The 26,616-nt window shown below is 45.4% G+C and overlaps 1 protein-coding gene and 1 long non-coding RNA gene across 2 annotated transcripts in view; one reads left to right on the top strand and one right to left on the bottom strand.

Moving 5' to 3' along the window:
• Window positions 1–1,495, bottom strand: part of SEL1L3 (SEL1L family member 3) — a 117,420-nt gene extending 115,925 nt beyond the window's left edge. Inside the window, exon 1 of the mRNA XM_008017714.3 lies at window positions 1,181–1,495. Within this exon, the coding sequence (XP_008015905.3) occupies window positions 1,181–1,345 (165 nt within the window). The 5' untranslated portion in view covers window positions 1,346–1,495. The remainder of the gene's footprint in view (window positions 1–1,180) is intronic.
• On the top strand, window positions 214–25,735 carry LOC103246264 (uncharacterized). Its single transcript, XR_005243947.2, has 3 exons — window positions 214–654; window positions 3,777–3,870; window positions 24,932–25,735. It is a non-coding gene; the product is annotated as an uncharacterized lncRNA (long non-coding RNA).
• The last annotated feature ends 881 nt before the right edge of the window (window positions 25,736–26,616 follow it).

The following is a 26,616-nucleotide window of genomic DNA, read 5'->3' as shown; positions in this document are numbered from 1 at the left end:
TTCTTCAGAATCAAATTCTAATTCCTGCCAGTATCTCCTAAGTAGTTTTTAGCTTCCAAAAAGGAAGACGCCAAATAATGACAATGCCATATAAGTGAAATGAATTCTGGACAATGACACTGCTCATTTTTTTTTTTTTTTTTTTTTTTTTGGCATTCTGATTTCCTATTACATCAGTTTCATGATTCAGCATTTTCCATTTCATTTATTTACAGTAATATATGGCGAGATAACCCAAGGTTTCTGCAGGATTTTGGAACATAAGGTACGCTGGGCAGGAAGGGTGTCGCCTTCTGTAAATTTACTATTGTTTGGGAGAACTCAAAACAGAAGCAAGCAAGCCATCAAAGGAAGTGAGAAAATTTCTCCCCACCTTGTTCTGAGGGCTCTCAACTACTCTGGTATTTAAAATAAATTGGTTTTGAAAAATAGGTTACTGCCCTTTAGTTGATGACTAAAACAAAAGCCAAGAAGTGTGCAAATTGCAAACTGACATGCATGAGCCAAACATATTCTCTGAAATGACAATGTTCAAGACGCAGCTAAAGTCACCACTCTGGCGATAAGCGTGTTACAGAGAACTAGATTTCTTTCCGGCATCCGCAACTTGGCTGGAGTGACCAAGGAGGAGTTGAAGAGCGCTGGAGATGCGAGGTGCGTTGGCAGAAAACCGTCCGGGCCGGGAGGACCCGGTGGAAACCAAAAGGAGGGTCGAGGCGGGTGGCGGGCGCCGAGAGAAAGAGGCGAAGTTGGGCACGGGAAGGAAAGGAGCTGCGAGTAGATTGAGAGGGAAGCCCAGAAGGGGTGGGGGGTTGCGGGGGTGGGGGGGCTGGAGACCGCGCGCGGCGAGGCGGAGAGCGAACTCCCGGCGGCGAGGCTCTCGGGTGGAGTCCAGGACAAGAAGGAGTCTCGAGGGGAACCCGACCCGGGTCTAGAGAGTCCGGGAGGGAGAGGAATGGGCACGAACGAGAGAGCAGCGCGGCAAGTCCGGTCCACGCGCCCCTCTCCACGCCCGAGGTACCCATCCCAGGTGCCGGGAGCGCCCGGGGCGCAGCGGCTAGGAAGAGAGAAAACTAGCAGCGGCGTCCCCGCCCCGCGTGGCGGGTGTCCCCGGCCGCCCCCACCCGCGTCCCCGGGGCCCCGCGCGGAGAGGAGGACCCGGGCAGGGTCCGGCGCTCACCAGGTAGCAGAGGAGGAGCAGCGCACAGGCAGGGCGGCCGCCGAGGCCCGGGGGGACGCCGCCACTCGGGGGGGCCATGGCTGCGGCCCGGGGGCAGACCGCGGGCGGCGGGGGTTGCTGCTGCTGCTGCCTCGGCCACCCAAGCCCCGCGCCGCGCCGCTGCATGGCGAGGCCGCCCGGATCCGGGCCGGAACAGGTCACCTGGTGCAGGGACTGGCCCCCGCCCGAGGCGCCACCTTCCCGCCCGCCCCCGGCCGGGCCGGCCGCCGCGCGCGGGGCCACCTGCCACCACCTCCGGACCCGCCGCCGCCGCCGCCACTGCCGCTCCCGCCGTCACCGCCCCCGCAGCCCCAGCCGAGCGCCGGCTCCTCCCCGCCTCCCCGTCCCCGTCCCCTCCCTCCCCTCTGCCTCCCTGCCCAGCCCGCCTCCTGGCCGCTCCCTTCGGCCCCCGGGCTTCCACCCTTCCGGGCAGCAGGCGCCCACGCAGGTGGGCACCGACCCGGGTCCCGCCCCTGGCCGCTGCCACCCCCAGCCCGGGTGGCTGGGCCCCGGCGCACCCCCCTTTCCCTTTCTCTCTGCTCCTCCCCCGCCCCCCTTCCGCGCTCCTGCTCTCCACGATCCCCCTCCTCTCCCTCCGGCTCCCTCTTCCCTTTCCCTTCCTGCTCCCAAACCCCCTCTCTTTTTCACTTTCTTCTTTTCCTCCCTTTCCTCTTTCTCCCTTCCCATCCTCTTCCTCGCTCCCGCATTCTCTTTCTCCCACCCACCCTTTTGCCGGTCGCACAGCCCAGTTCCCGCCCGTGCAATGGGTTTTTGTCTGGTTGCTTTTTTGGCCGGGGCGCCATTCCCGCAGGGCGCAGGGCGAGTGTGCCCCCTGGAGTTGTGCTGCGCAGCTGCCCGACTCCCAGGCCTTCAGGATGGATTTTGACCCCTGCCAACCTCCACCTGTCCACCTGCGGGGTTGGGACCGCCTCCTTCCTGGCACGTTTGCAGCCCAGCTGCGCCCCACCCTGCCGGCTGGTTCGCGGCACGTTCTGGATGTTTCCCGAGGGTTTTGTGTGGTGCCGCCGCCGCCGCCACTACTGCGCTCTTTGTTTTAATTGTCCAGAGTATTGGCACCCAGGACGGGTTTGTATTTGGTTTGCATCCCTGTGCTCCAGCTTCCACTTTGGACAGAAAAGAAAATGAATTAATTAGGTCAATACAGTAATACTGGAGCCCCAAATAAAAGGGGTGAGGCCCTAGAAGTGCGCAAACAGCTTTTTAAAAAACCAGGACACATCCTCGGCCTTCGGGACGCAGGTTGAGACTGGCTGCTCGCCTACCCGGGTTCTGCGGCCTGGCGGAGAGGGACCGCCGGGTGGCGGGACCACCAGCTTGCCGCCGGCTTTGGCGTTCAGGGAAGCGCTTGGCTGTGTCTAGCGGCTCCGACAACTATCTGGGCCCGCAGCTGCTGCTCTGAAACAGTTAATCCACCTTCCAAAGTTCGCAGAAGCTTTCCTTTGGCACTGGTAGATTTGTGCGGATCGGAACAATAGCCTGGGAGCCTGAGAGGCCACAGCCCTTTCCCTGTGCCACGAGCATAGGTCAAGTCACAACAGACGTCGGGGAGAGGCTAGTGGTGAGACAGGGTGCCCAGGGTGGTTTGACGGGCGTGGGCATCCCCTGCGCCTGGATGCACCCTCAGCTGCTCAGTACAGGCCTGGTCATACCGGGCATGGCGGCTCCTCAGCTGTCATCCACTTTTTTTTTAGGTCACCTAAGAGCTGTGGACCTGTGTAAGTCCCCTGGCCTTATTCCGCCGGTTCTCAAACTTCAGAATTACCTGGAGGAATTGTTAAAACACAGATTCCTGGACTCCAGCCCTAGAATTTCTGACTCAGTTGGTCCTGGGAGGGACTTCAGAATGTACCTTTCTAACAAGCTCCCGGGTGATGCTTACGCGCTGGTTCAAACAGCCCTCCTCCATCTCCAGAACTATTGGCTTTTAGGAAACTGGGCTCCTGCGCCTCCCAGCCAGCTGCCACCACAGTAAAGCATTTTGGGGGTTTTGACAGACGTTCCCACTACCTCTGTTCCACTTCAGCAGAAACAAAGCACTTAACATTCTCCTGTGTGATGTGGAAAACCATTTATTCTATCGAGTGTCCAAGGGAACAAAAGATTTGGTGGCTTTGTCCCAGATCCTGTCTATATCTTTTCCATCAGGTCAAAATACAGACTATACTTTTAATGTATGTGGAAGGAAAATTGTCGGCCAGTTCAGGGGAAGGGGGCTTCAACAGGCATTGCAGCATTTCTAGGGTTGCCACCTGTCTTCCTGGGCCACTGTCCGGGGTTTCTCTCTTCCCACATTGCACACAGACTCTGTTGGTCTTCAGGGAGCCAAACGGTTCCTTCTGGTTGTTTGTAATCAGGATTCATGGAATTGGGAGTTTTCAAGGCTTTGTGAGCTTTGAGGGTTTGGGTTTACCTAAGTGTAGGTAACAGAGCGCCCCATTGGGGGCTGGGCTGTTTCTAACCTGCCATAACCAACCGCTCACTTCTCCCTTCTTACTCATCCCCTATTGTGTTCCTCCTGTGGATTGGGTACCACCAGAGGCCCCAGGATTCCAGAGGTAGGCAGAATGGCTCTATTTCTACAAGGAGCATCGGGCATGCAGAAAACCTGCCAGAGTTTGGTCTTCTAAGAGGTATGTGTGAGTTGCTCTCTCATCCTGGGCTAGAGCTGATGGGATTAACTGTTTCATCCTGTATTGGAAAGGGGGAGAGAAAACGTCAGGATTTCTTGTCATGGGGGAGTGGGACATTTTGATCCAGAAGACAGAATCAGCCCTCACTCTTGCGTCTCTCCAGCAGTTTGTGTCAGTCATTGAGAGGGCGTTGTCTGATTTCAGAAGAAAGCCCTTTATTTAAAAAGAAATATATTTTCTCATTGTCCCATGGAAGGGCTTGAAATCTCACCATTACAATTCATCAGGTTAAATTAAGTTTTAATACTCTACTAAAAGTTGAAGGCCCCAGGGGGAGATTGGCCTCCCTTATTACTGCCTTGGTGTGAGTCAGTTTATCACATGCCCTTGGAAAGGGACCAATTCCACACCTCAACACGGGAAAGGACAAAGGCACAGAGTCCTGAGCTCATCACCGCCCGCCCCTAGGAGGAGACTCCAGAGGGCTGGAGGGAGGGGCTGGAGAAAGCACTGCATCTGCATGCCTAGGCGGCACATCATAGCATTCCAGGCAAGGTGTTCTGAGGCTCTGAATTTTCTTTTTCTTTTTCTTTTTCTTTTTCTTTTCTTTTCTTTACTTTTTTTTTTTTTTTTTTTTTTTTTTTTTTTTTTTTTTTTTGAGACAGAATCTCACTCTGTTGCCCAGGCTGGAGTGCAGTGGCATGATCTCAGCTCACTGCAACCTCCACTCCCTGGGTTTGATTCTCCTGCCTCAAGCCTCTTGAGTAGCTGGGATTACAGGCACCTGCCACCATGCCCAGCTAATTTTTGTACTTTTAGTAGAGACAGAGGTTTCACCATGTTGGTCAGGTTGGTCTTGAACTCCTGACCTCGTGATCCACCCACCTAGGCCTCTCAAAGTGCTGGGATTACAGGCATGAGCCACCGTGCCTGGCCCAAAATGGTTTAAGATCAGTCACGTCTCAGGGACCAATGCACTTGGTCAACGATTACCTTACTGGGCAAAAATAGTTTTTATAAACCAACTGCATATACTATCTTCTGTCAGTATCATTTCATTAAAAAGACAAGGCCTGTTACCATCAAAAAATTACAAAGAGCCTAACATTCTAAGAAAAGACTGGGTTGGGTGCCACGGCTCATACTTGTAATCTCAGCACTTTGGGAGGCCAACACGGGTAGGTCACTTGAGCCCAGAAGTTCGTGACCAGCCTGGGCAACATGGCGAAACCCTGTCTCTACTAAAAATACAAAAATTAGCCAGGTGTAATGGTGTGTGCCTGCAGTCCCAGCTACTCAGGAAGCTGAGGTGGGAGGATCGCTTGAGCTCAGGAGGTCAAGGCTATACTGAGCTCTAATCACACCATTGCACTCCAGCCTGGGCGACAGAGTGAGACCTTGTCTTAAAAAAAAAAAAAAAAAAAAAAAAAAAAAAAAAAAAAAAACTGTTCTTTAATCTGAATATTTTACTTCTGTCTTGTCTTTATGCATTGTTGCATTTTGCTGTGGATCAGTAAAAACTTACCTTTGGAGTGGCTCTGTCCATGTTGGCACTTGGAAACCCCATTTCTATATGCTAAGGATGTCTGGGGCAAAGAGATCTGCCCCTGCAGAGACAAATGACCTCCGGATTACAGGAGGTGGGTAGGAAGGCATTTTGCAGGAGTAGAGAGTGTTTCTTCCATCCACTTACCCTCCCACGTAAATCTCTGAGAGCCAGGCAAATGCTGCCAGTTTTAGGGAATCTTCCCTCATGGCCTCAGGTCAAAACGCAAATCAGTCAGTTCTCTGTGCCCCCACCAGGCATTGCCTGTAACCCTAAGTGGCCATTGGCTAATTCTCCCTTATAGTGGGTATGTTAGTTGGCCTGTTCTCCTCCAGTAGACTATATGCTCCCTGAAAGCTGGGGTTGCTTCTTAACCATTTCTCTGTACCCCCATGCCTTCTACATAGAACATTCTTGAACATATTCACTGAATAAAGTTGAATCCAACATCTTCCTTTTTCATTTTTTCCTCTTTCTTCCTCCCTCCCTTCCTTCTTTTCCTTTTTATTTCATTGTTGTCTCCCCAGTCTCTTCCCATTAGAACATGACTATTTCCACACTCAAGTTTCTCTGTAATTCTGCAGTCTTCTCCTTTCTTCCCCCTCCCTCCTTCCTGTAATTTCAGTTATTCAGAATGAAAATGAATGAACTGTGACATTTGCCTTTTATATCAAAATAAAAGAGAAGAAAACAAAAATAGAAGAGGGTAAAGCAAAAATAGAAGATTGCTGTCAGGCAACATACTCCCCATCCCAATAGGAAAACCATGGCCTGTCTTTCTGCCAAAGGTGACCTCTGGAATCTAGACAAATCCTGCATGCCATTGTTTTATGGGCAACATTTTCTTGTGGCCCCCAGCCATTACCTTCCCTAAATCTATTTCCTGTCTCTGTTTCTCCTTGTTTCAAATTCTCCATGTTTAACAGTTACTTCTTGCTTTTTCCTTCCATAGAACATCCCATCAGATACCATCCTCATCTCCTTGTCCTCAGATCCCATCCTTTGAGCCTCAAATCCCTGACTCTGCAGACTCTCTTCCTATGGGCCACAGAGCCCTTGCCTTGGGAAGTTGTGGTAAAGGAGGAAAAGGAAGCATTTGTGTAAACTGAAAGCTTTTCCGTGTATTTTTATGGGATGCTGAAGGTCTTGGAATCACTCGGTCTGTAGCCCTGGCATGCTCCAAAATGAGCTCTATTTCTGGGCCTGTCAGATGAAATGCTGTTGCTCCTAGTTATTTTTGGCTCTTTGCCCTTCTGAATAGGTGCATATTCAGCTCAATTCTTTCCCCCACTCTGAGCTGGGGGAAAAAGCAGGCAGCTTCCCTTAGCCAAGCCCTCCCCTGTGTCAGGAGCACTTTCCCCCTTAAGCAGCAGCTACTGACATAAGCTCTCTGGACAGCCCACGACTTACTTGTGCAGTGTCCAGGTGGGAAGCAGGGAAATCCATTCTCTGGCCCTCTTGGGCCATTAAGGGAAAGCTCTGTGAGCTGAACATTTCCAAGCAGGTGTAACCAGATGTCCAGGGCCTCCTTATTCATACCCAGGTCTGCATCCTGCCCCACCGCCATAGTTGCAGAAACTTCTGCCATCCTTGGGGGTATTGGGATAAGAAGCAGGGATTTCAGGCTCAGTGAGCACAGAAGTCCCTGTGTACTGGGTGTTTGGGGAAGAAAAGTGCACAGAATATAGAAGATCAAGGGCATGTGTCCATAGATGTAAGGACATCTTCGGGACCAGGTGCAGTGGCTCACGTCTGTAATCCCTGCACTTCGGGAGGCTGAGGCAGGTGGATCAGGAGGTCAGGAGTTTGAGACCAGCCTGGTCACCATGGTGAAACCCCGTATCTACTAAAAATACAAAAAATTAACTGGGAATGGTGGCATGAACCTGTGGTCCCAGCTACTCGGGAGGCTGAGGCAGGAGAATTGCTTGAACCCAGCAGGTGGAGGTTGCAGTGAGCCGAGATCATGCCACTGCACTCCAGCCTGGGTGACAGAGCGAGACTCCGGGAAAAAAAAAAAAAAAAAAAAAGATGTAAGAACATCTTTGATCTTTGATCTTCGAGTGAGCATGTTGAGAAGAACATGCGTTTGAAAAATGAATAGAGTAGAGAGAAGTTAAGGGTGAATGTCCAGATCCAGTTGGGACAATGAGTAACAGAAGAGTGAATGGGCACCGAGGGAGAGAATGTCACTATAAATAATTGAAAAGAGAGTGAGTGCACATGAGAGCTTGGGGAAAGGCAGGTTGCGCCTATAATTCATAAGCATATTTTATAACTGCATCCTGCAGCTCCAATCGCAATCTTGGGTAGGCATTAACATTGATTTAGGGCTTTTAGTCCACCTGATAATATGTAATATCAAGCACAATGAAACGTCATGATCAGCTGCGATGCTTAGTAAAGTCCATATAAAATCAAGAAACACACAGAGAAGAGGCAGCTAGAATGGGGTCCTCTTAATAGCCACTCATCTCTACAGCTTTTCATGGAGAGGTTTCTTTTTCAGTTCTTATCAAGTATTACTTTGAGGCCTTCATTCACGTAATTCTCTTGGCAACCCGGAGAGGTAGACACTGTTACTATCATCAGCCTCCTTTTACAAATGAAGAAACAGAGACGTAGGAAAGATCCCAGGTCCACAGCCAGGAGGTGGCAGAGCCAGTTTGGATTCTGGTAATTTTGCTCAAGGTCTAGTGCCCATGTCACTACACCAAACTCTTGCTACGAAGGGCCAATGGAGAGGCAACCAGGTGCATGCTGGGGAAAAGAGGTCACATCTGGGTTTTAGGTTCAGGCCTCTGCCAGCACTTCACCAGGTGCTTGAGAACATAGATTTCTATGTCAGACACATTTGTCCAGGGCAACCCACCTCCTCATAGCTGGGCTAGCTTGGGAAGATCACTAATCTTCAGGCCTCAGTTTCTGTGTCTGTAAAAATGGGACAAAGTGAATCTACCTGTTTACAGAGTGTTGTGAAGGCCAGGTAAGGTAGCATAGTGAGAGTGGTGGTAAATTGTTGAGCCTTAGACAAGAGTAAAGCATTGTGTGTGTATTATTCATACTTGCTAACTTCCAAAAAAGGCCCACAAGGAAAGATATAGCTCTTATAAGACCATGAAAAATTTTTAAAAGATTTATAAATACCTGTGGTGATATGTGTCTAATGATGACCCCACTCGTGAACCACAACTCCCATTATGGGAAGTGTTTCCCCAGTTCTTCCCCCCGGAAGTCAGCCACCATACAGCTACCAGCACGTTGTGAGAGGGCCTAAGCTAGCCACATGGATGGAGAGAGAGGTGCTCAGTCAGCCTCCAACCATCCGGGTCAGCCCAGCCCAAACGTGAATGAGCAAACCATCTTGAACATCTGTCCCCGTTGATTCTTCAGATGACTTCAGCCCTAGCCACCATCCCACTGAAACTGCAGGAGAATTTGCAAGCAAGAAGTGCCCAACTGAGTCCTGTCAGTTTACAGAACCATGGAAGATAAAAATAAAGTGTTGTTTTGAGCCAGTAAGTTTGAGGGTAGCTTGTTTATAGCAATAGATAACTGAAACAGTGCCCTGAGTATTTAACGGGACAGTATAATCAGCTCTGAGCTTCTTACCATTCAAAGCAAAAAAGGGAAGCAGAATGGATTAAGGCATTTATTATCTTGAGATTCTGTGATTTACCTTAATGCAGGGTTCATCCAACTGTCTCTTTGCAGTCAAATCAGAATGAAAATTAAACTGTCTTCCTTCCATGAGAATTTCTCCTATCTTCACCAAAACTATTTGTGCAAATTCTATAAGCCACCTTGCCAGAGCAAAACAAATAATTACAGCTATCACTAATAAGAAAACGTCCCTTGTATCTGGACCAAATCTTTCAAAACTCCAGGTCAAGCCCATTTTCTCCTGTTTGGTTCTCAGCACATCTTCTCCTCCTGCCTCATTCCCATCCCAAATTAAGTCGCAAACGGGCTCGGTGACTCCGGGGTCCTTAGCAGTCAGAATTAATGATTAAAATAGAAATGCTGAAAATAGTTGAAACCGAAGCAGATTGGATGATTTATTCAAACCTTCAGGAAAAATTACTATTCAGGCCAGAATTGAAATTTAGACCTGTGGTTCATAACCAATTAGAATGCAACTCTTCCCTGATGCTACCCGCTCCTCGCCACCCCCGCAAAAAAGGAAAAAACTAGATAAAATTCATGCATGACTGTCCGGGTGTCCTTTAGAACCCACACTCTGAGATGTCAAGAACCTTGTCTGTCTTCTGTGTAGTGTGGTGTTTATGCATTACTGGTGCTTATTAAAGCTTTTTTTCATTAACAGCACCTTCACAGTCTATGATAATAAAAGACATAAAAATGAGTGAATCAGTGATTCCCATTCTCTCCAGTGTGGCATCAATAAGCAGGCAAGGCTGGTCTCATTCTAGGACATCTAAGTTATCACATGGGGTATTTGCGGTCACCTCCCTCACTTGGGACCCACGGTGGGCACAGGCAACTCTTTGAAGGTAATGAAATTTGTCTTTCATGACTTGACCTCATTTTCTATACTCTTTCTCCCTCATTAGTCTTCACACCCCTAAATTGGGCTTTGGAGGCTTCTATGCTGAGAGTCTGCGGGTAGCCTGATCGTTGGGAGACAGGGCCAGACTCAAATCCCAGCTGAGTTCCTTCGCCTACATTTACATAAACACTTTCCAGTCATCAAGACATTTCACATTTCAGTTCATGTTTGCAACAGTTCTGTGAAGGAGGCTGTTATGGGTTGAACTGTGTTCCCTAAAAGGATATGTCGGAGTCCTAATCCTCAATACTTGTGAATGTGACTTTATTTAGAAATAGGGTTCATACAGGTGTCATTAAGATAAAGTCAGAAGGTGGGCCGAGCGTGGTGGCTCACGCCTGTAATCCCAGCACTTTGGGAGGCTGAGGCAGGTGGATCACTTAAGGTCAGGAGTTAAAGACCAGCCTGACCAACATGGTGAAACCCATTTCTACTAAAAATACAAAATTTAGCCAGGCATGGCGGCACATGCCTGTAATCCCAGCTATTTGGGAAGCTGAGGCAGGAGAAGCACTTGAACCTGGAAGGCAGAGGTTGCAGCGAGCTGAGATCGCACCACTGCACTCCAGCCTGAGTGAAAGAGCGCAACTCTGTCTCAGAAAAAAAAAAGAAAAGGCATAAAGTGAACCCTCATGCAATATGACTGGTATCTTTATAAGAAGATGGAAATTTGGGGCCGGGCATGGTGGCTCATGCCTATAATCCCAACATTTTGGGAGGCGAGGTGGGTGTATCACTTGAGATGAGGAGTTGGAGACCAGCCTGGCCAACATGGTGAAACCTTGTCTCTACTAAAAATACAAAAATTAACCGGTATAGTCGCATGTGCCTGTAATCCCAGGTACTCGGGAGGCTGAGGCAGGAGAATTGCTTAAACCTGGGAGGCAGAGATTGCAGTGAGCCAAAATCGTGCCACTCCACTCCAGCCTGGGTGACAAAGTGAGACTCTGTCTCAAAAAGAAGAAGAAGAAGGAGGAGGAGGAGGAGGAGAAGGAGGAAATGTGGATGATGTGGATGTGGACATAGACACATACACAGGTATGACAGTGTGAAGAGCCAGAGAAAAGATGGCCATGGGAGGCAGAGACTGGAGCCAGGATGCCACAAGCCTAGGTGTGCTTGGGGCAACCAGAACCTGGAAGAGGCAAAAGGATGCTCCTCTCAAGGTTTCAGAGGGAGCATGGCCTTGCCAGTACCTCGGTGTTGGGCTCCTAGCTTTCAGAACTGAGACAATACATTTCCTCGTTTCAAACTGCCCAGTGTGTGCTTATTTTTCCCAGCAGTCCCAGAAAACAAATACATAGATAGTTGTTATTTTCCCGTCCTTTTCCATCTAATGTTATTGGGCCCCTATTGTGTTCCAGGCTCTGTGCTGAACTCTGGAGCCTAGACCCAAGGCTACAGGCTGATATAAAGCAACTCAAAGTTCCCAAGCTTCTTATAAAATTTCCATATTCATTCTGTTGTGTCTCAGGCTCCCACCATCGTCCTCACATCCAGGCGCCCCCTGACCCATCACCATGGTTGTATCTGTGCCCCTTCCCACAACTATCAGAGATACACAGTGCTGGGAACGGAAGTGACGTTATACATCTGCTGATCTAACGCCCTGGTTTCCTGGTGTGCACGCTGAGGTTCAGAGGAGTGGGGTAGCCAGTAGAAAGGCAGCCTTGCACTCAAGTACATCTTCCCACTCCCTGCCTCTGATCAATGCATGTTATGTGTCAATCTAACAAACAACAAATATTTGTACTAAATTACTAATGACTGGTAAACACGATGTATAGTACCTCCCAGAGGTATTTGAATGTGGAACAACAGCTTAACTCAGAGAAGTGAACATCTAATAGTGGAATGTGGTGCTGCAGGTGGGGTGGGCAAGGCAGGGCAGGGAGATTTGAGAGCAAGTGTAGGGTCTTTAGCTCACCATTTATCTCATATCCCTAGAGCGACTTCTGTGTCTGCTAAGTATAGGACTGGCTACCCTGGAGAATTGTGGAAGTGGGCCAAGGAGGGAGTTGCCCGCTTCTGTACTTTGAGAGGCCATGCAGGCTGTGACCAATGGCCTCCTGGATGCAGAAGGAAGCACTGGCCTCATTACTTGCAGGTATCACGACTGCTGTTTTAAACTCCAATACTGCTGAACCTTTCAGAAATAGATCCATTATAGGTCTGCTTTAGCCCCAGGGCTTTCACACAGGTCACTAGAAAATCCAAGATTGCACAGTAATTCAAACTCTTAGGAAGGAAAGAAACAAATTCTCTTCAGCGCTTCCTCCCTCCCCTCCCTGCTCCTGGCCTAAAAGGAAGCACCTCTTCATTTCTGTAGTGCTTTGGAATAAGTAGCTCTTACATTGAACTTGAAATCTAAATTTTTCTTCAGCTATTAATTGATAAGAGCAGCTCATTTTACTTCTCATGCTCTGAAGTAAGATTACAGTGTAAATAAACTGGGTCAGGTTTAGCAGGATGGACGTGAACTGTTCTCTAATTCCCCTTAATCTCCGGTAAAGGAATAACTAGGATTTGGACATCAACATTCAATAAGCAATTATGCAGCTCCCTCATACTCGATCTAAATTAGTCCACAGTTTCCTCAAAGAGAATCCAACCAACCTCCAAACCAGGCTCTTAAATTGCAATCTTTTTGTATTGTTCTGGCTGATGAGAGACAAGTCGACATTGTGGGAGGGGTTTGATTTGATTTATATTAATTTTTTAACTATCTGGGATCTCTCGTTTTACTTGAAACGGATCAGGGAAAAGGGGTCGGTAAACAAGGGTTTCCTCTACTGCTGATAACCACACCATGCTCAGCATTTCATGAGCCTGGCTTCTCATTTTCATAGCACATTAGAATCATTATCTAATTATTAATCTCACCCTAGAGTTCTTAGGAGCTTATGACGCCTGTTGAAGTTAATGAAGGCTTTTACCTATAGATCTGGCGTTAAATCATTGTGATTGCCTGAGTACCCACAATATGGTAGGCGCTGACAGAGCTGACAGAAAGGAAAGAGAATTAAGCAGAATTGGAAATTAAGGAGGGGAAGAAGGAGAAGGCATGGGAAAGAAGGCGGGGCGAGATACCAAATCTAGATAGTAACTTCAAAACACCTCATTAGGAAAATGGGGCAGTTAAGAAAGAATTCACCAAGTAATCTGCTTAAACTTTAATTAATAATTCATTTATATATATTTATGTGGCACACTTTCTCTAGGGAACCCAATGTGCTTAGCAAACATATTAAATAATTAACTCTCTCATATCCGAGTGAAGTGGAGAGGCAGCAGAGTTACTGTGTAACTGGTTGAGCAGATTGGCGGGTGACAACTAGATGTCTTGCTTGGGAGAGGAAAGCCCATGTGTCACTTACCAGATGCCACAAGCGCATGATCTCTCTGGGGGCCTAGTACTGTAAGGCTCTGTCTTAGCACCTTCCTAGAATAAGCAGTTTTTGTTTAGATAAACAGATAATGAGGATACATAGATGGAGATAAATAGGTATGAATGACTGTAGCAATCAAGAATATTTTGAGGGGGGGTGTTATTTAGAAGAAAGTCAAACAAACAGGGTATATTTAAAAAAAATACTGCCTTCAAAACAAAAGATAAAAGGAAGTATTTCAAATCAGGAATATTGATTATGGCATTAAATAAAATGAATTTGCAGAGGCCAGATGCCAAATGATGAGACATAACGTTTGCTAAGTTGTGTTTAAACGCATTTTGAGTTCCTAAATTGTATCCTCAATGTACTGTTGACAGGATACCATTTAGAAAAAAAAGTACCTTTAACACGAATGGTATAAATATCTCTCCAAAAAGTACACATGCATCTGCCAAACCAGGGGAAGGTAAAAACCAAACAAAACTTAGGAAATTTAAAAATAAAAAACAAGAAGCGAAAGTGACACCTGCTCAGATGCAGTGAGTGTGGCTTCAGCGTGAGTTAGGTGGTCACGTACTTAAGATTCATGCCTTCGTGGCCTACATCCCCTTGGTCAACTACGAGAACAGACTTTTGTTCACCACATCTTAAAACCAGTAAATTGGAATCTCCATACACAGGAGGACAGACACAATGCTTGGAGACATCATGGTAATTAAAACCACAACCTGCATTGCTTGGACACACATACTAGCCTACAGGAAGTTTCAATGCTGGAGAGAGGTTTTTCAAATCTTTTTTTTTTTCCTTACGAGACTGTCAGCCTGACTGGAATGCAGTAGTGTGATCACAGCTCACTGCAGCCTCGAACTCCTGGGCTCGAGTGATCCTCCCACCTCAGCCTCCTGAGTAGCTAGGACTACAAGCACAGCCACCATGCCTGGCTAGTTTTTTTTAAAAAAAAGAAAAAACGTGAACAGAGGGTCTCACTATGTTGCTCAGGCTGGTCTCAAACTCCTGGGCTCAAGTGATCTTCCCACCTCAGCCTGCTGAGTTGCTAGGATGACAGGCACAGCCACCTATGCCAGGCTCCTTATCTTTCTAAAATGAAATATGAACTTACATCAAGACCACTGTCAGGAAAGTATAGAGGGAAGGGTGGTGAGGTGGAAGGGAAGAAGTTTTTTAAAAGCAAACAAAACCACTCTATTGATTCTTAACTCTCCACCTGATTCCTGACTACTTTCCATATTTATTTTATTCTATCTTTTTAGGGGAATTTTTTTCCCCTTTTTTTTAAGAGAAGGAACTTGGCATGTGGGGTAGATTGGTTCTAGCCGATACTCCACAAATTATCAGTCAAAGGCCCTTAAATAAGTTGCTTGACCCATCTGAGCTGGCTTTATCCATCGAAAATAATGGTAGCAACTTTCAGGATTGTCCTGAGGATTACATGAAATGGTGGCTGAGAAAGTGCTTTGCAAACTACACAGATGTGTGGGGTTATTGGTATCAATTTTGGACAGGGATGAAAGTCTTACAGCTCATTGCACAGACACTTCTGAGAGTCAGGTCTTCATCCCCCTGCCCTCTTCCAGACAGATATCCCATGCTACTGCCACTGGAAAGTTCCCAAATCACACTCCAGTTTAAAAGACGTTGGTCTTATTTTATTACTTTCTTTACCCTTTGGACTAACCCAAGTTTAGCTGGCTAATTTCAACATTAGTCAGGGATCAGTCTTTAGCCTTAATATAAACCAACCGACATTTTCCTGCTTAATCCTCCTGCTTTAAGTAGCACAGAGCCACAAAGACAAAACAAGATCCCTCTTTCTGTGTTCTTTCAGGGACTGTAGGTAAATTCTCCTTCACAAGATATACATGCAGGCTGCCTGGGGGGACTTTTCTCTAGAGCTTTCTGATATTCAGACCAACTAAGGTTTTCTAACTCCATTCACATTTTTAGTATACGCTATGGTCTGAATGTTTTTGTCCCTTCTCTGCAAAATTCATTTGTCAAAATCCAATCCCCAAAGCGATGGTGTTAGGAGCTGGGCCTTCAGGAGGTGATGAGGTCATGAAGGCTCTGCCGTCATGAATGGGATTAGTACCTTATAAAAAGAGTCTCCAGAGAGCTTCCTCCTCCCCTTCCACCATGTGGGGACACAGTGAAAAGGCACCATCTGTGAACCAGGAAGTGGGCCCTCACCAGATACCAAATTTACTGGCACGTTGATCTTGGACTTCCCAGTCTCTAGAACTGGGAAATAAATTTCTGTTGTTTATAAGCCACCCAGTCTATGGTATTTCATTAGGGCCGCCCCAGCGAAGACAGTAGATACAGTTTATACTTTCCAATCTAAAATACCAAAAGCTTTTTCAAACCTTGGAAGCCATGGTGATATTTTTAAGTAATATTTTATTATTCTCATTATGAATTTATTCAAAGATTCATATCCTTATCTACATAAAATATCTATTACATATGTTATCTATAGCTATATGAATTATATCTCTACATCTATCTATATAATGGGTTCAAATTCATCTATACCTAACCTCAACTCACCGGATTTGAATTTATGGTGTTTAGTGTTTCTGTGAAGCATCTTGCATCTCCAATTATATAAAAGAAACATCTGCAGACCTAACCAATTTACCAAAAGAAATAGGCCAAATACGCCAGGCATGGTGGCTCACGCCTGTAATCCCAGCATTTTGAGAGGCCGAGGCGGGTAGATCACGAGGTCAGGAGATCGACACCCTCCTGGTCAACACGGTGAAACCTCATCTCTACTAAAAATACAAAAATTAGCTGGGTGTGGTGGCACGTGCCTGTAATTCCAGCTACTCAGGAGGCTGAGGCAGGAGAATCGCTTGAACCAGGTAGTCAGAGGTTGCAGTGAGCCGAGATTGCACCACTGCACTCCAGCCTGGCGACAGAGCGAGACTCTGTCTCAAAAAGAAAAAGAAAAAAAGAAAAAAGGAAAAGAAATAGACCAAATACTGGGAAAGACCTGATAGCCTCAAGGTGAAGTCACACTCCTCAAACCATAACGCCAGACCCCCAATTGCAATCTCATTAAACCTCACCACAGTCTGGTGAGGGATTCAGCGATTGCTTTTAGTTTTATTTTCAGAAAAAAAGACTGTGAAGATCCAAGGAGATCTGGCCATTTTTCAAGGTCACACACCTATAGCATGGCAAAAAGGCAGGAAGTCGAGTATCTTCAGCCCACATGTTTGCAGCAGCCCCAGTTGGATGGTGATTTCTGTCTGAGCAGAGGACGCCGGGCAGTCGACCCCTGTCAGAGAGCTTCACTCTCTTGGGAAATTTTGCAAAGCTTTTCCAATTCCTCCAGACTACAGTTAAGCATCCAAATGATTCTATTCTAGCTTTTAATACCTTCCCATCTCCCACCAAAACTGAGGTAGGAGAAATATTTAAAGTCTCAAGAGCACAGGGAGCAAACAACCGTTTCCTTTTTTGTTCCTCTGCAGATGAAGAAATAGCAAGGCTGTTTTTGCATTTCAAACTTTAAATTAAAAAGTTGACTTGCAGAATCCTAAGCTCCACTTTCCTCAGTGAATGGAATGAGGTCTGCCCCTCAGTTGGGAGTTTCTAGTGAGGCTGGAGTGGAGGCATTTCCATGTACATGCTAGGCGTTTCAATAGTTTGGAAAGCAAAACTGATTTAAGGTTGAAAACCTCTAACCACGTGGTATAGAACTCTTTTCTTATTTAAAACAATCCTTGAATTATTGGCCATGCTTGTTTTTATTCCACAAAACCTCCTATACCAGGTGTACTAATTATGCGTCCTCTATACAGTGTTTAAAAGTAGGGAGGATTTTGTCCCCCAGGAGACATTTGGCAACATCTGGAGATATATTTGGTTGTCACAACTGGGGATGGGGGAGATGTGTGCTAGGGGTATCTGGTGGGTAAAGGTCAGGGATGTTGTTCAACATCGTACAAGGCACAGGGCAACCTCCACGACCAAGAATGACATGGACCCAAATCTCACGAGTGCCAAGGTTGAAACCTAGCTCTATGACAATCACAGTTACTATTCAGGACAGTTTCCTTCCCCCTTCCTACCCTGTGGCCCCCAGTTCTGCCCCTGTGAGGTTTATTGCTAACTTAACATGCTATGAATTACAGTAGCTTGACCCCAAAAGATTTTTTCAGACCTTTTAAATCTCTAAATGTTGAATATCTAGAGTACGAAAATGCTATTATGATGTATTTTATTATTAGAATTATAAATGGAGTCAAGAGCATTTACATTTTGAATTTATCTATATTTAATCCTGGTTGTAAATCGAAGGCCCGGCACGCAAAGGCCACACATCACCTCTCAGGAGAGAGATTATGCCAACTTGGTTGGGTGCCTTCTGTTCTATTAAAGTTGAAACCAGGCTTCCCTGTCAGACTGTTATGGCTAAACACGTTCGGATCTGCAAGCAGCACGCACAGGCTGTTCATTGTGTGCAGAAGAGAGAGCCGAGCCGGACTGCTGGAGCGTGTCCCTCCGCCACCCCAGCACCCTCCCCATTATCCACTCAGGACTGGGAGGCCCGCCTGCTCGGCAGCTAACAGCTGTTGGGGGACACCTGTAATTGAGTCAAGATGCCAGCCAGGGACTGTGTCGAGGCAAGAACAAGAAATTCTACAGCACTTTCCAGTACGCTTCCGGGTATGCTTCCACAACCCACACCAAAAAACTGGGTCCTTCTCAGTCCTCCACCGATTCTTCCACGTGGGTCCGCTTTGCTATTAGGATAAGGACAACACTCCGCAAGGGCCCACAAGGTACTGCACACACCCTTTGCCCTCCCCTGTCCTCCCGCACTGACCTTCATGCTAGTCGTCATGTGCATTATGCTTTCCCACCACAGGGCCTTTGCACGAGCTGTTTTCATTTCTTTTCCGCCCCTGCAGCCCACTTCACTTAGGTAAGGCACTGGCTCATATACAGATCATCACTTCCTCAGTCATTATTCCCCAAGGACACTTCCCAGACCTCCCTGATGAAGGCAAATCCTTCTAATATACATTTCCACTGCACCAACTTGTTTCTTCAGAGCACTCCCACTGATGTACTTTTACAGTTGTTTGTGTACTTAATTAAATAATGTCTGGTTATGACATATCATTGTATCCTAAGCACCAAGCACAGCACTTGGTGTATAGTAGGTGCTGAGTAAGTATTTGTTGTCTGGCCATTTAATTTTTTTAAACGAACAGTTTTTTTTTTAAATGAAAGAACAAATGAATGAATGAAACTATTGTAAGATCTGAAACCTGGATCAAAGTCACAGGTATGAAACTGTGCGTGTGCTTGCATCTGGCTAACCATTCGGATTGTCAGTTTAGGTTATTGAAAAGAACAGAAGAGAAATCTTGTCTATAAAACACGGAATGGAGAAAAAAGTGGATACCTCACTTAGAGCGTCATTAAGTTAGAGAACAACTCCCACACTCTGCTCTAAGATGAAGCCAACATCCAGATTCTCACTGCAAACTTGGCTCCCCTAGAATTCTCTGTTCTTCCTTCCCCTGTGCCCGCTGCTTTCTAAACGTGAAATATCCACAGCTGCGCCGTTGCTTTACTTTTTTTTTTTTTCTTTTTTTTTTTTTTTCTGGAGAGGTTAACCTTCCTTCTTCAGTTGTCTGTTGTGCAGTACCCAAGAGGCCAACATTACCGTTTGAGATATTTAAATATGACTTTGAGAAACGAGTCTGTCTTAGATATAAAAGCCCACAGTCACCATGATGAACATGACTGCAATGTTTAAAATTCCTAAATAAAGAGATGCAGCACTTTCTGCATATTCATTGCTGACATGAATATTATATATGATGCCTGTTTTTGTAAGCATTCAAATAAAGCAGTAGGAGAGAATGTGGATTTACTTATTTTTATCAATGGAAACAACTCCACTTGACCAAAGGAAGAATTGTTTCCTCTAGTATAAAGAGCAGTAGGTACACGGAAGGCAATTCTGTGTATTAGTCTCTGAGCAAAGCTTTATTTTTATATGATTGTGTCATTTTATGCACAGTCCCCAAGTGCCTCGTCAGTGACAGCCACTCATTAAATCATTTAAACTATCATATAAAAATAAAGATGGATTTTAAGCTACACTGAGCCAGGCAGTAGGTTAGCAAATACTGATTGCTCCCCGTGGGGTCCCAAGTATTCTTTCAGGTGATGGAAGTACATATGAAGGAAGTGCATGGTCTGTTACCTTTGAAAGGACTTAGGGACTAATCAAAGCCACAATCAGATGAACCTCTAATCAAAGTAAAATTATCCAGATAAATGCTGTCTTTTCAAAATGGATTGAAGGTCAGCAGTGAATCAGTCTTCAGACTCAGCCAATAAGGTAGCAGGCACTATGCTGGACAGAGAAGGTACACTGTTCCATAAGTGGTAAACAGTTTAGCAAAAGGTTAGAAAGTCATGAAACTGAAAGAAGAACCTCCAAGAGGTCAATGTGGTTGATGCACAACTGAACTCCTCCAACTTTGTGGCAGTTGAAGGCACAAGAATAAACTTGGTACATCTTCCACAAGATTCATTTCCTCTTTTTGGCAAAAAATTCTATAAATTTTCAACATGGAAATGAACATGAGTGTCTCGTGGAGAAGAATAAAAATAAATCTGAAAATGTGGAACAACAAAGAATTCCTGTAGACTAGAGATGGGAGTGCAGGTTGGTTCAACCACTCTGGAAAGATCTTTGAACTATCAGAGAGTTGAAATACGTTGAAATATGTAAAAACCATCATCCAGTAATTCACTTCTAGATATATATGCCCCAAATTCATGCTCACATGTACCAACAGATATTTGTAAGACTGTTCATGGCAGGTTTATATATAATAACAATGGGATACAACTTAAATGCCCATCAACAATGATATACATAAATAAATGTTGGTGTACTCATATATACATATATTGAGTATACTATACTATTGGCATACTACACGGCATGAAAATGAGTAACCAAAGACCACACAGGGCACCACAGATGAATCTCACAAACATTATGTTGAATGAAAGAAACCATACATGAAGGAATTTGTAGTGTTTGATTATATTTACATAAAATTCAAAAACAGGCAAAACCAAATAATAGTATTAGCAGTCAGAAGAGTGGTTGGTTTCCTTTGAGGAGAAGATAGTGAACCATTTGTTTATCTGGAAGTTATACCTTTTGTGATAATTTCTTAAACTGTATGTCTATTTTCTGTGTACTTTTTAGAAGGTACATTATACATAATAATATTTCAATGATTAAAACATTTTCTCTAAAGCATGTGACCTTTGAAAATAAAAACACTATAATTCAAAGAAATATATTGCTTGTCAGTGGGACTTCTGCCCCAGATTTGCTGAAATACATGTTCATCCTTTGTCCTTAAGTTCAAGAGCCACTGGCATGGGTGATGGGAGTGGGAAGAAGCAGTTTTCATCTAAGATGCTGGTCAGGGATTATCATATAAGATCCAGGAGCTGGAAGGCAGGTGGAAATTGACCAGATTGTTTTTCCAAGCCCAGGGGTGACTCCATCAGGGACATTATTTTCTGGGGATTGTGCCAAATATAAGCATGAGACCAGGGGTTGCCTGAAAAAGCTAGAAACAAGTTAATCAGAGGCAGAAATTGGAGTTAAAGAGAGAAGCCAGAGAGCAGAGCCAAACAAATGGCACCAAATGGCAGATATCACTGGTGTACAGTAAAGGGGAAGCAACTGGAGACACATTGCGGAGGAGTCCAGGAGCAGGCTAGAAAATAGAAAGAAGGGTTGAAAGTTGGGGGTTGGGTGGGAGGAGGCACTGCTCTCCCACTTAACTGCCATGTTACAGCAATTAAGACTCCGAGGAGTCAGAGAATTCTGAATTTGAACCTGGACTTCCAGGTGTTGAAGAAGGTCTATTTGTCAAGGTAGGAGGATACGGCACTTTTGTTTAGCTTGCTGTCTTGATTTATAACTTCCAAATATTTGGATGTATGGCAGGCTGGTCTCCATTTGTACTCTTACCCCAGGATCTGAAAATATCAGATATTTTGCTAGGGTCCTACATTCTTCATTTAGGAGAGACTGCTTCTGTGGCAGAGAGTACATTCTGACCACTACTCTAGTTCATCAAGATTTCTTTGGAACATGGATTCTGACATATCAATGCCACTTTTAGTCGTCCTCTGTCCTGTAGCTATGGGCAAACCCCACATCGAGAAACATGGTTTCTAGTTCATTTATGCCAGTGAAAATGCTGAACAGGACAGGAGTAAGTCTTCAGTCTTGTAGGAGCACATTAGATATTTCCCTAAGATTGATGTCAACCCATTCATGCACACGCTGTGGGGGCAGCTGTTTGACCAACACAACTACCTAATCAGTTCTGTCCTGCCAATGAGGATATGATAAAAACGTTCTCCAATACTGCTGCAGTCAGTATACTTGGGGTCATGGAAGGCTGCTGACCTCATACGTGGGGACTTTTGCAGAGAAGAGATGGAGTGGCTTGACAAGACTTGCCGGTTTCTAGAACTTACTGTCTCTCTCTCGCTCTCTCTTTTTTTTTTAATGTGATCCTCTACCCTATGCTCCACAACTGACTTTGTGAGAGCAGTTGAATTTGGCCACTTGATAAAGGCAGAGGTGAGCAGTACAGAAGGTAATGAGGCAAACCTTCTAGGTAGTCTTCCAAGTTTCTGGTCTGATGGGAAAGATGGCAATGACTTTGGAGAACCAAAACTCAAGGGTCAGCAAACTTTTTCTGTAAAGCACCATATCATAAATATTTCAGGTGTTGTGCATCAGTCTCTGTTGCAGCTATGCAACTCTGCTGTGAAATCAGTCCTAGTGCAATGATCAGCCATAGACAACACGAAATGAATGGTCATGGCTGTGGTTCAATAAAACTTTACTGACAAAAATAGGTGGTGGGTCAAATTTGATATGGCTATAGTTTGCCAACGTCCATTTTCAAGTATAATCACTCCCTGAGGCTAAGCAAAGGACATCAGGAAATGGGCTAATCTTCTGAGTTAGTAAGTAAAACAATGACAACACCATGTGTCATAGTAAAGATGGCCCTCGTTGTGCTGCCCTGCTCTGCAGCTCAGAGACCATCAGAAGAATCCAAGTAAAACACCAATCTCCTTGCACCCTTCCTAACCCGAGAATCTTCTGGGCTCCTGTTTACAGTGGCTTTGCCTAAACACTCCTGCTTTCTTTCCCAGCCTCACCCTTTGTCCCTGTCACATACACCATGCTGTCCAGTCATACAGAGCTCTTCTCTGGTCCCTCATTAGCTGTGCAGAGCTATGCCTCCAAACCTTACCCCGTGTTGTTCCCCCTGCTGAAAAAACTCCCTTGTTGCTTTCAAACTCTTACTCATCCTTCAAAGGACCATTCAAATGTCTCAGCCTTGAAGTTTGCCAGGCACCCTTAAGTTGGGTTAATTTTCCTTCTTCCATGTTCTCATAGCACTTTGTACAGAACCATACTTCATCAACACAACTTCAGAGTGATCCCTTCTAACTCATCTCTAATAGTTTAACCTTCTTGTGTATAGTATTTAATAAATCTGTTTGCTCCTTTCTCACTGGGATGTGAATTCTTTTCAGACACAGGCTACACCTTATTAATCTTCTCTCACCCCAGGGTTAGCACTGAATCCGGCACAGAAAGGATGTGGAGCACATGTTTGCACAATTGTTTAACTCATGGCAGAATCTGCTCGTGCTCACACCACTGGGGCTCCATGGAGTGATTCACAGTTTAGATTGTCTGCTATTTTTATAAGACACTTTCAGCGGCTTAATAACTGGCTCTTCCTGACAAGGCATTTGGGAACTGTGCGTAAGTGACAGAATAATATTAAAATCAAATCAAGTTCAGAGATAAATATACAAATCTCTGCTCCACCGACGTGATATGCCCCCTACGAATCACAAAAGATAATTGTTTTAGTTCATACAGCTGTTGTGTGTTTTGTACAAGGATTTTCTCTTTCAAAGACATCTCATGAAAATCTCATTTTCTTATGAAATATGAGACCATGTTACACCTTTTCCCTTTTTAAATACGTTTCCTACATCTTGTTGATTTGATCCCCAGTTCCATTTAGAACACTGAAGGGGTAATCTACGCAGTGGGACCCCAGTGGCCTCAAAGTGTGGCTGCAGTTTTTCAAAGTGCCTCGTCGAAGATCGTTCGTAGAAGTAAATCTGGACAAGATCAGGTTCATGAAATGACACAGGTCCCTGGGCCTACTTCTACATTGTTTATCCAAGGAGAAGGTCAAATGTGTGTTTAAGATGGACACCCTGTTATGAGTTGAAGCCTGCCACATCCTCAGGTTTCCTGCAACACCCACTTTCCAGATACTGTTCTTCCTGCAAATGAGTAAGACAACAGGGCAAACAGAACTAGGAGGTGGGAGGGGCAGATGTGCAGTTATGAGGCCCTCACTCCCTCTAAAATGTGTGAGTGGTGAACCCTCACTTCCTCTGAAACTTCAGACGGTCTCATATATTTTTCCTTATTTACTCCAAGAATTCTTGGGGAAACTCTAGGCTTATAAGAATCTTCTCAGGCCAGGCGCAGGGGCTCACACCTGTAATCTCAACATTTTGGGAGGCCAAGGTGGGAGGACCACTTGAGCCCAGGAGTTCGAGACCAGCCTGGGCAACATAGCAAGAACTAATCTCTCTCTAAAAAAAAAAAAAAAAAAAAAAAAAATTAGCCACACAGGGTGGTGTGTGCTTGTAGTCTCAGCTACTCCGAAGGCTGAGGTGGGAGGATTGCCTGAGCCCAGAGGTTAAGGCTGCAGCAAGCCATGATTGCACTCCAGCCTGGGCGACAGAGCAAGACCCTGTCTCAAAAAAAAAAAAAAAAAAAAAAAAAATACCATAACAAACAAAAAGAATCTTCTTGGCTGTCAAATCCCTGGTTGGGTAGTGGCATCACTGTTTCTTTCCCTGCATCTCAGTTCCTTCCTCTCTGGTCTCGCCTGCTCCTCCGGAATCTGCCTACGTGGACTCCCACATTAGCCTGAAGCACTCACAGGCAAACTCCTGGAGGTTAACGAGGCCACGAAACAAGAGAGAGGAAAAGAAGCGGTCAAAATTAGTTTCTTTTAGGCTGGACTGATTTCCTCTGGGACCTGGAATTGGCAGGACATAAATAGATAATCAAAGATTTTTACTTGCCCAGGTAGAAATTATATAATCAGAGGCTGCTTCTTCCTTTGGTTTTTTTGAAACTTCACTGGAAGGAAATTCTCCTTGAGTTCTCAATGACATCGAGCATTCCTCCTCTGCTTTTACTAGGAAATCTTCATTCTCTTTAAGCCAACAGCCTTCAAAGCTAATCAGGTTATTCTATGTACGTTAATGTACACACTGGGGCTTTAAAAATACATCTTTTATGATCTTTGGTGTGTGTGTGTCTTGTGTGTGTGACAAGAGAGATCATACAATGACACAGATAACCCACTTCAAAAATAACCTTGTTTTCTTCTTCAGGATCCACTGAACCCAGGAACATGACCCCCATCCCTGTCCACCGCAGAGTTCAAAGATGAGCAGGTGAACCTTTCAACTCCTATTAGCAGAAGGAATGATTTCTTTCCAGTCTCCCCCATTTCAGCCCCCATTGCAGTGACTCCCAACTCTGCACCTGACTCCAGAGCCCAAACTCTTTTCTCCACTCTCCTCCACCTACTTATGTCCCAGGCATCTCCAGCTCAACTCATCCAAGCTGATCGTCCCCTCTGTTCCACACTCAGCCCACCAGACCTGCTCTTCCTCCAGCGTTTCCTGCGGCACTGTAAATATTTCCAATCATCCACAGAGAAATCTGCTGCCCCTAGCAGCCAGGAATTCTTTTCTGCCAGGGGAAACAAGTCTTTTGTGCCCACAGCCACTAGCTCAGGCCCATGACACATTGGATCAGCCAGAGAAGCCTGGCCCAGCAGGGCGCGTCTTTCTTGCTTGTCTCCACATCTGGGCACTTTTGTCTGCTCCATTCCCTCCCCTCTTGACCTAGTTTGGCCCTTAGCTTCTTCCTTGGATTTCTGTAAACACGGGGTGGAAGTGGGCTCAGAGCATCGGGTCCCAGTCCAAACAACCTGCGTTCAAGTCCTGCCTCCACCCAGTCTTAGTTTCAGGATGTGAATGACATCATTTTATCCTCCCTCTGCCTCAGTTCCCTTATCCTTAAGTAAGAACAATGCCTAGCCGGGCATGGTGGCTCATGCCTGTAATCCCAGCACTTTAGGAGGCCAAAGTGGGCAGATCACTTGAGATCAGGAGTTCGAGACCAGACTGGCCAACATGATGAAACCCCATCTCTACTAAAAATACAAAAATTAGCCAGGCATGGTGGTGGGTGCCTGTAATCCCAGTTACTCGGGAGGCTGAGGCAGGAGAATCACTTGAACCCAGGAGGGCAGAGGTTGCCATGAGCCAAGATCGCTCCATTGCACTCCAGCCTGGGAGACAGGGTGAGACTCCGTCTAAAAAAAAAGAAAGAAAGAAAGAAAAGAAAAGAGAAAAGAACAGGGCTGGCAAGTTTTTGCTACAAAGGGCTAGATAGTAAATATTTCTGGTATTGAAAGTCAAGAAGCAAAATTGAGGCTACTAATAGGCATTTATAAAACTAGAGAGAAAATAAAGATTCACAATGTTTTCGCTGGTAAAATTCAAAATATAATAATAATTGGAACTCATAGAGAGAGTAGAAAGGTGACTGCCAGGGGCTGGGAGTAGGGGAATGCTGAGATGTTGGTCAAAAGGTACAAACTTTCGCTTATAAGATGAGTAAGTTCTGGGGTTCTAGAGTACAGGATGTACTCTAATTAATAGTTAATAGTACTGTATTGTAAACCTGAAATTTGTTGAGAATAGATCTCTAGTGTCACCACCACACACACAAAAAATAGTTACTATGTGAAGTGATGGACATGTTAATTCAATTGTGATAATTATTTCACAACATATACAAATCGTCATGTTGTATATCTTCAATATATACAATTTTAATTTGTAAATTGTACCTCAATAAAAACAGAAGAAAAGTATTATTAATTGAGGACAATTTTATTCATTTATTTACAGAATAGAGGTGGGGTCTTGCTATGTTGCCCAGGCTGGTCTCAAACTCCTGGCATCAAGTGATCCTCCTGCCTTGGCCTCCCAAATTCTTGGAT

The sequence above is a fragment of the Chlorocebus sabaeus genome, chromosome 27, assembly GCF_047675955.1.
Source record: "Chlorocebus sabaeus isolate Y175 chromosome 27, mChlSab1.0.hap1, whole genome shotgun sequence".
Taxonomy (NCBI): domain Eukaryota; kingdom Metazoa; phylum Chordata; class Mammalia; order Primates; family Cercopithecidae; genus Chlorocebus; species Chlorocebus sabaeus.
The sequence above is the reverse complement of the archived record's forward strand: the minus strand, read 5'-3'. Positions and strand labels throughout refer to the sequence as shown.